This window comes from Nelumbo lutea, chromosome 4, assembly GCF_056320005.1.
Source record: "Nelumbo lutea isolate HS-2025 chromosome 4, American lotus-T2T, whole genome shotgun sequence".
In the NCBI taxonomy this organism is placed as follows: Eukaryota; Viridiplantae; Streptophyta; class Magnoliopsida; order Proteales; family Nelumbonaceae; genus Nelumbo; species Nelumbo lutea.
This window is the reverse complement of record NC_142687.1, coordinates 17,449,640-17,459,791: the sequence shown is the minus strand read 5'-3', so window position 1 is coordinate 17,459,791 and position 10,152 is coordinate 17,449,640. Positions and strand designations below refer to the sequence as shown.

At 34.8% G+C, this 10,152-nt stretch overlaps 1 protein-coding gene across 2 annotated transcripts; it reads left to right on the top strand.

Annotated features, from left to right (window-relative positions):
• The first annotated feature begins 4,820 nt into the window (after positions 1–4,820).
• On the top strand, positions 4,821–9,677 carry LOC148854248 (aquaporin NIP2-1-like). 2 transcript variants are annotated; one of them, XM_088982410.1, is made up of 5 exons: positions 4,821–5,193; positions 5,446–5,670; positions 8,467–8,661; positions 8,786–8,847; positions 9,288–9,677. In XM_088982410.1, the coding sequence occupies exons 1-5, from the start codon at positions 5,050–5,052 to the stop codon at positions 9,550–9,552; spliced, it is 891 nt and encodes a 296-aa protein (XP_088838536.1). In that variant the 5' UTR covers positions 4,821–5,049; the 3' UTR covers positions 9,553–9,677. The 2 variants fall into 2 exon arrangements, with proteins under 2 accessions (XP_088838536.1, XP_088838537.1); XM_088982411.1 differs by having other exon boundaries at positions 5,055–5,193; positions 5,390–5,670.
• The last annotated feature ends 475 nt before the right edge of the window (positions 9,678–10,152 follow it).

Here is a 10,152-nt window from a genome sequence, read left to right as displayed (position 1 = left end):
TTTTTTTTATGCTAAATTTTTATCATTTGAATAACATTTTTGTAAAATTATAATTTATATTGTTAGTACATAATTTCATAAATATTTTTGTAAAAATGAAAATTATTAATAATGTGAATATTATTAAATCTATTATAATGATTATTGTGTTTTAAATAAATATTTTAAAGTTATTATATAATTTATTTTTAATATTTCAATATATTTTAAATTTGTTAATTCAAACTTTCTTTAGATAGATATAGATAAAAAGTGGGGAAGAGGATAAATAGGAATTAGAGATAATTTAGGAGAAAGTAGGGGATAATGGTGCCACTTGGCAAAGCAGGGGAGAAGATAAATAAGAATTAAAGATAATTTAGGGGAAAGTGGGGGATGGTGGTGCCACTTGGCTAAACATTAGAAAATCAAATCTCTATTTTTTTATCTATTAGTTGTTAGAGATAATTTAGCAAATGTTGTTTCCTTATTGGTTTAATGGGCAATTATGTGGAATTAAAAAAAATAAAAAATTCAAAAAAAAACAAGAAATTAGGAAGGGGGTTTGGAGAAAGGAGAGGCATGCTGACTAAGGGTGTCAATGAACCAATTTTGGATTAGACCCTGTATAGTCCAAAATCAATTTGGATGGATTGGACAGACCAACAAGACATATTAGATTGGATTGGACCAGGTCTGTCCATAACAAATCTATATTGGATTGAGTTGGATTAATTCAATATCTAGTTCATTGATATAATATAAGAATATATGTGTCAATGGACTAGGTTTGAGTTGAAACCAATCTAAATCAAAATGAATATGAATAGATTGGATGGCCTAGACATTGAATTGGACCAGTCCAAATTGGTCCAAAGCATTCATTGGATTGGATTGGACTGGATCAAATTGGACCAAATCCAGCCCAATTGACACCCCTAATGCTGGCGTTGACCGTCTTGTTATCTCTCTCTCTCTCTCTCTCTCTCTCTCTCTCTCTCTCTCTCTCTATATATATATATATATATATATATATATATATATATATAGAGAGAGAGAGAGAGAGAGAGAGAGAGAGAGAGAGAGAGATAGATAGATTACAAAATTAAAGAACAATATATAAAATGCAAGAATCAAAGTTTCACAACATATCATGCGATATGTATCATATCGGTGAGTCATTGATATGTGAAATAAGAGGTTTTGGGGGTTTGACCTGTTTTAGGGATATACCAACCCCCTAAGAATGCTTGAAAAAAAAACTAAAAAAGAAAAAAATGAAGTGACTTGATACGAAGTCCAATATGCCCCCATCGGATGTATCAAACTATATGAATGTTTAAAAGCTTGATAGTTGTAAACACCCCATTAGGGGTGAGCAAAAAAACCGAAAAACCAAATTGATCAAAACCGAACTGAAAAATCAGTTAATCGAACCCGTTGTTTCGGTGTTTTAAAAAAAAAAACCAAAGGTACCGATTTGGTTTCGGTTAACCAATATAGAGAACTAGTAGTTAACTGAACCGATCGGTATACATATATTTTTATATATTTCTATATATTATATATATATATATATATTTATTTATTTATTTATTTATTTATTTATAATATGTGATATATTAATTATTATTTAAAATATAATATTTTTTATTATATTTTTATAAAATATATTGTAAAAATAAAAAAAAAAAACTGAAACTGATGAACCGAACCGGTCAACCGATTGGTTTCAGTTCGATTTTGATTGCAGATTTTCCAAAAACCGATAGTACCAATTTGATTACAAAAAAAAGCCCACAATTCGATTAATTGAACCGTAAGCACCTCTACACCCCCATAAACATGTATATTTTGTTTTCTTGTGATTTAAAGCCTTCGTAGTGTAGAAAAGGCCCTTACTCCCTTAGGCTGTGTTTGGTTTGAAGTAAAAATTAGGGAAAGGAAACGAAAGATAGGAAAATCTATACAAAATTTGTAAAAGTTTTCCTACCTTTCCTTACTTTTTCCTTTAAACCAAACATAACCTTAGTATTGAGGGATTTAGGCTCTAGAGAAACAATATGATCGAATACTGAATTATCAAATTGACCCCGACATTAATGTCTAGATAAACAATATATATTAATTGCTACTTGCTGCATGAACCTACCTCGCAAGTAGTGGATATGGCTTTAATTAAATTACCCTATTACATACAGTTGACAGTTCATACCCACCCCACAAGCATCCGATCAAGCCATCATCAATTACTAAAACTATAAAATAATTATCGTCCCAAAGAATATAGAATCCCACCAAAATAAAAATCAGTTTCAAGAACATTACATTATTGTGATTCATTGTTTTTATAAAACAAAAAGGTGAATAAAAATAATGATGCAGCAAGACTGATGAACTGAACCGGTCAATCAATTGGTTTCAGTTCGGTTTTGATTACAGATTTTCCAAAAAACAATAATACCAATTTGATTACAAAAAAATCCCACAATTCGATTAATTGAACCGTAAGCACCTCTACACCCCATAAACATGTATATTTTGTTTTCTTGTGATTTAAGCCTTCGTAGTGTAGAGAAGGCCCTTACTCCCTTAGGCTGTATTTGGTTTAAAGTAAAAATTAGGGAAAGGAAAGGAAAGATAAGAAAACCCATATAAGATTAAAAGTTTCTCTACATTTCCTTACTTTTTCCTTTAAACCAAACATAACCTTAGGATTGAGGGATTTAGGCTCTAGAGAAACAATATGATCTAATACTGAATTATCAAATTGGCCCCGACATTAATGTCTAGATAAACAATATATATTAATTGCTACTTGTTGCATTAACCTACCTCGCAAAATAGTGGATATGGCTTTAATTAAATTACCCTATTACATACAGTTGACAGTTCATACCCACCCCATAAGCATCGATCAAGCCATCATCAATTACTAAAACTATAAAATAATTATCGTCCCAAAGAATATAGAATCCCACCAAAATAAAAATCATTTTCAAGAACATTACATTATTGTCATTCATTGTTTTTATAAAACAAAAAAGTGAATAATAATAATGATGCAGCAAAACTAAAAGTGAATATAAATAAAAAAATAAGTGATTGTGGAAGTGGAACATGATACTCATGTTGTTAGAATCAAAACGTACACTATAATGGTTCCAAATTTTAGAAAAAAAAAATCATATAATACTGATAATGGCTGATAATTAAATGTCTGTGCACACCATATTTTTATATTAAGAAAGTGGATGAGAGGATAAATAAAAATTAGAGATAATTTAGAAAAAAAGTTTTTCTAAGTTACAGTTTATAAAACCAATGTTTTTTTTACGAGAAAATGGAGGAAAGAAAAGAAGAGAATTAAACTGGGATTTTTGTGAGGGGAGACTAGAGAGGGGTGCCACATAGTTAATCACACGGCAGGGCAGGGTGAGTTCAAATCAACCCCCACAACATTCTACAGCACATCTCCACCGTGTAATGAGAGCATCTCCCGATGATGACATCATCATTTACGAGATTATCATTGGAAGATGTTCTCAATACATAATGGAAATGTGCTGTGGGGTGTTGTAGGGGGCAATCTTGTGGGGTGTTGATTTGATCTCGGGCTGGGAAGGAATAACGGAGGAAGGAGAGAGAGAGAGAGAGATTATATTGGAGTCCAGTCTTTTTATGTGCATATCCCTATTTGTGTGTGTCAAATTAGGAATTCCTCCGAACCGTAATTACTTATTGAGTTGTTTGGATTTAATCAGCAGGGCTACACAACGATTGGGTTGAATCAGATATATTTAGATCTAAAATTTGCTCCATTATCCTTTGGGTTTAGGTCAGATTCGGATTGAATGTTATTAATAAATTTAACTAAAATGATCAAATATTAATATATTATTTATAAAATTAACTAAAAGTAACTTTATTATTATATTTCATAAACAAAATAAATTGAATATAACTTGTCTGAAACTTGAAATCTATGTTGGATGCCATTTAAATTGTGGCCCCAATCACAGGTCATTGAAACTTCTACCTCAAATATTATCACATGCATCGTCGTTCAAGCAAAGCCCAGCCCATATAAAAGAACAGGCCTCAATCATTGACTTCTCTCAATGATATAGCTGATGATGATCCGGTAGTTTGGAGTTTCATAGAAAAGTTATGCTATCATGCTCATAATTCAGGTTTAGTTAGCAAATTTATCAAAAGTTCCCTCCTATTGGGGACAAATAAAAAATTGATAATTTTATTATACAACAATCAAATAATAATCCTTTTAGGGTTCGACTATGATATTGATCAATCAAGTGGAATCATAAACGTGATAGCCAATAAAATTTTATTTATAATTTTTTATTGATTCCAAATTTTCTTTTTAGTCAGAGGGACTGTGCCTTACTGTAACTCCAAAAGTTTTTTCCCCTTGTCTGCGTTGCCGATCAAAGATTTATCCGAAGGAGGAGATCAACCAAAACTTAAACGTTGGACAAAAAGAAAACTAAGGATTAAATAGAAAGCTGGGATGGGCATATATCCATCAACACTAATATGAATACAAAGCAGCCTTGTATACATTTCTTTAGTTGTTATATGTGTGTTAACAACTGTTTTAATTTTAACGTTTCCATATATCTAATATCATAGTGGGTGAAGCCATTTGATCTTGATTGAAGGGTTGTAGTTCCCTTCTTCTCTGGCCCACCATCTTCAAAAGAGTTCATCCCTTTTGATGTATATTTTATGAGTGACGGTATATATTTGAAGTATTCGAAGAAAAGAAAGAAAGGAAAAAAAAAATGTATAGATATATGCTTGCCTGAATTATTGAGAGAGAGAGAGAGTGATATATCTTCTTACAATTTGGACCACAGACGTAAACCTAGCTTGCTGCCTCTAGGACACCAGGTTTCGACGCTTCTCCTCTCGTCGCATACATTGAGAGAGAGAGAGAACTTTATCGTCATGTATCCCTGTGTCTTCCTGAACCCTTAGGCCAAATCCAGAATCCTTAACCATCATATTTGAAGGATTTGTAGGTTGGACCGGATCGGATTTCGGAAAATGTCAAAGACAGATTCAAATCTCAACATTGTTAACGAGACCCATCACATAGTTGCAGTGGAAAATTCACAACCCAGAAACCGAAGCTTCAGTTTTCTTAGGAGATTATTTGAAGAGCATTACCCACCCAGCTTCCTCAGAAAGGTCGGCAAATGACCAATTTGAAAAAGAAAAAAACAGAACCCGTTCTTCTTTTGATTCTCTGAAATTTACTTATGTAATCATGATCTGAGTTTCCTTTATTTGAGTTTCTCTCTCCATGGCTGCTGTGTTCCTTAATAATTTTGGATTGTATTTTGATCTTTCATTCTTTTTGGATTCTTCGTGACTTTCTTCTCAGTTATGCACGATACATGGCTTTTGTTAATTTGTGAAGGCGGGTGTCTGCTGTGTCAGGTGGTTGCAGAGGTAATGGCAACGTTTCTGTTGGTGTTCGTAACTTGTGGCTCAGCAGCACTCAATGCAAGTGATGAACACAAGGTGTCAAAGCTGGGAGCTTCAATTGCAGGTGGACTCATCGTGACCGTGATGATCTACAGTGTGGGACATATTTCGGGTGCGCACATGAACCCCGCCGTCACGTTAGCATTCGCCGCCGTGAGGCACTTTCCTTGGAAACAGGTACGTGTGTCGAAATGCCCCGTTCTAACGTACTCGCGAGTCGCGAGGGAGGGGCAGGGCCTATGGCGGGACCATGGGCATTATTTAGGCCAATTGGCTTAGTGATGGGAATATATCTTGTATTTATTATTAGAGGAGAGATGTTCTCAACATAAGGTGGGATGTGACTATTAGTTCGGTGTAAGATACAGAGTGGTGTTCATTGTCAACGGTTAATTTCCCTTATCTTACATGACAATTAGGTGTCATTACTCTCTCTATTCATCAATGCAACCTAAACCAGCTCAATATAGACGAAACTATGTAAACCAATTCAAATGCATATTAATTAATTAACTAAGGGGATATTTGGAATTAAACGTTAATAAAACTTGTCATTTTAATTAATTAAAATGCATATTAATTGTTTAGAATTTAATCTGCTCTTTACTTTGTTTGGTTAATTTTTTGTTCAAATACGTTACCATTTATTATAAGAAGAGGCCAACAAGAAATACTTCCTTTGTGGTCCATATATCATCTCATCACCTTCCACACCCACACTAGTTCATAAAGTAAATATATTTTCAAGTTGTATTAATTGGGATAGAGAGATGGAGATAGAAGTATATTATGATATAGATGCATGATATGCCTGTTGACGTATTGGCCTGTGTTGGTGCTTTTTTTTATATTTTATTATTTTTTTTTGTTGAAATCGGTTCAGAGGGGCTGGTTTAAGGCCCGATTACCCTCTGAACCAGTGGCTGACCTGATACAACCCATATAGGGGCGTATCTGGAAACCAACAGGTCAATACATATCGATACTTTGCACCTTTCTTCAAATTATATTTGTCTATGTAACAATGTAGTTTCCAAAAAGCAAATAACGACATTTTAGAAATTAAAGGCAGATAATTTTGCCAGATTTTTTTCCCATTCTTAATTACATTCTAACTAGTGAAGGGTTCCTTATTTTTGTAGAATTTTCATTGGATATTTCCTAGATTTATTACTTTCTGGAGAGAATTTAACCATTGCAGAGTTTGTCTATTTAAATTGATTTAGTTTTAAAATTTGCAGTTGGGGGTGAATAGATGCGTGCAGGCTTTAAAATCTAGACCGTCGCAGGATTTGGACATTTTGATCATGAAAATGACGAGCATAAAAGTTTTTTTTTTTTTTTAAATAAAAAGAAAGGTGGATATATGCAGGGGTGCAAGTCGGGAGGGTTGGGCTGTGTTTATGGTCAATCCGGGCCCAATCCTAAAATTTGGGTTTAAGGCCTGAGCTTGAGGTCAAGCCCGACCTTTCCAACCTGAATTAAACCCCCTCTAATACATACATACATGTATATATATATATATATATATATAAATGTGTATAGTTGGACCGGGTTCTGACTACATAAGAGCTAAGCCAGAGCCTGGCCTAAAAATTAAAAAACTCAACTTCATAGATCCGAGGACCAAAAATCCAAGCCCAGACCCTATAAAATTTTGGGCTGGGCCTGCCCAAGTTGCACCCCTAGATATATGTTGATTTTCTATTCATAAACTCAATAATTGATATATGTAGACTTTATGTTTGCAGACTCAATAATTGATAGGATGTAATTGGTAAGAAATGGGATCATCTACGAGTCTGCAGCTGGAACCCCAACCCCATGATACTATTATTACATGAAAATAATTGAAATAAGGAGTACTCCTAAGGCCGTGTTCACTGTTCAGAAGTTATTTTTTCGGGTAAATACATTTATCTCTAGGAAATAATTATTCTGATAAGTGTATTTATTCATGTTTTTTTATTTTTCAGATAAATAAAATAATGACCGTTTTAATCATAAAAAAATTTGTCCCATTTAAGTTTTAGCAACTTTCTCCCAAAGTGGGAAAGTTGTTTATCCACCTATGAGATGGATATTACTACCTAGGAAAATAAATTTTCCCTAATTCCCACATAAATTTGAAAAAAGAATATGGATTTCTTAGTCAATAGGAATCAAAATCCCATTAACCAACTTTCCTCTTTCAAAATCAAACAAAGAATGCCCGCTAAATATTTTTGTTTATAAATAAATAGTTATACGCCCCTAAATGTTTTTTTATAAACAAATAGTTGTATTTGATTCGCTTAGCAAGTCAAGCCATAAAATAACTATTTTCTTTCTATACTGTGAATTAGTTCTTGGTCGGTGCATCATTTATGAACCCACGCCCCTGCATGCGTGTAAGCAACTACAACCTACCCTAGTTAATTATCCAATGTCCACTTCAAAGTTGAAAGAAAATGAGAGCTCTTTCATGTTTGTTTCTATCAAAGATAATGACTGAATGATGCTTCAGTTTGGGTTTGGTCAGCAAAGAGAGAGAGAGTAGTCTTGATTGAGTTGGGTGCGACAAGGTCAATTCATTCTCCCGCTCAGACCGCCTTAGCATTGAGTTTGATTGTTTGACTTGTACTTCTGGACTTCTGGTTGCTTCTTCATTTTCAGTTCAGTTTCAAGTTGGTCCGATGCGAGTTTATTAGCCCATTTTAAATTTGAGCCTTCAAGCAGCTCCAATTTGACAGAAAATTACATTTTGTTGGGTGGGCTTTAAACTGGGAGGAACCCAATTAATATTGGTGAGCACTAATTAAGATGAGACCCAGTGCCCATCAAGCTGAAGACGGATATCAGATCAGAACCTTTCATGCCTGACACTTACATAGCCATTATCTAGCGCTTATAATATTGTTGCAGATAAACTAAGGAAAATACTAATTAAAGGAAATAATTAATAAGGAATTGAAGTAGGATGTTTAATTGCAGGTTCCATTTTATGCTGCAGCTCAACTGACAGGATCCCTGGCTGCCTCATTTACACTTCACCAACTCCTGCACCCAATGAAGAACATCGGCACTACGTCACCTTCAGGCACAGATGTTCAAGCTTTGGTCATGGAGATAGTTGTTACATTTTCAATGATGTTCGTCACTTCAGCCGTTGCAACCGATACTAGAGCTGTAAAAACTCTCCTCTGAATTTTGAATTCCCTTGCACTTGGAATCGATGCAGATGCTTCCTTTTCAGCATGGAACCTGTACTTTTACCTTCTAATTCTATATTTTCCTTATTTCTCATCATCAGATAGGAGAGCTAGCAGGGATAGCAGTCGGATCCGCAGTTTGTATAACTTCCATTTTGGCCGGGTAAGCACAGAAAATTCACCATAAATCTCCTTAATTAGTCCTTCTATACTTGATAGGAGACTGTGACTGATGTTGGGCTTTAGTCATTCGCTCCCGAGTCCTGAGTCTAAGACAGCAAGGCCTGGGCCTTACATAGCCACTATTCAGATGCAATTTCGTAAGCCTGCCTCAAAGCCCAGGTTTTGCTACCCAACCAGAGGAGTTGGGTTACGGCAGGTCAAGCCCAAAAGCCCACTAGTTTTACGGAGTTCTTTGAAACTAAGGCGCCTGGGGAGTGGGGAGTGGGGGTTCTTTCTTCTTTGGAAGGCTCTAAAAACGAGTAAAGAGATCATGAATGAATTAATTAATTAATTCTCCTTGTTTTGGTACCAAAAATGAAAGAAAGAAAAAACAGGGCACGTTTCGTTTATGTAAGTAACTTGTGGTAAAGTGATTGTCAGGCCAATATCAGGTGGATCCATGAACCCTGCTAGGACCATAGGCCCAGCCATTGCAAGCGATCATTACAAGGGAATCTGGGTGTATGTGGTAGGGCCAATATCAGGAACACTATTGGGAGCATGGTCCTACAACCTGATTCGAGCGACAGATGATAAGCCACCAATCCATGAGGTTTCAGTGAGATCAACATCTTCATTCAAACTCCGTCGTCTGAGGAGTGATGACGGACAGCTTACAGACAATGATCCTCTGGATGCCCTTTAGTAATGTGCATGTTTCAACTTTGAACACAATAACGAGTGCCTCCTTGCCTTCTCTCTCAATGCCATTGCTATTGCTTTCTAAACCTCTTTCTCTTTTTATTAACGTCCAATCCAGTTTATTCCGACTATGTGTTGCATTATCATACCACAACTTCTTTTTCTTTTTAACTGTATAGCGGGCTGTATTGCTTCATGTCAGTGATAAAATACACGAGGCCCACGGTGAGAGATTGAATTGAATGTTTATGGTCCCATATATTACAGCCCACCACACATCCCCCTTTAAATATGAAAGTGTGAAACCAAATCTTTACAAGTGTAGACTTTTAGTGGTAAAGTCAATGGAATTCATTTTCACCCTATTTTGTCCTCATCCCCTTAATCTCCTTGTAACGTGTAATATGTAATAAATAGGAATGGAATTAGAAGAATTTTGACCAATCATGTCTGTTGCATAAAATTCGAAATATAAATTCAAATGACACCCAAAAATAAAAGAAAAACAAAGATAAAGAGAAGTATATAGGAAGAATATACAGATTTATGTGATTCGATTTATAACCTACATCTATAGGCGAATGAGTAAAAGTCCATTATGAAA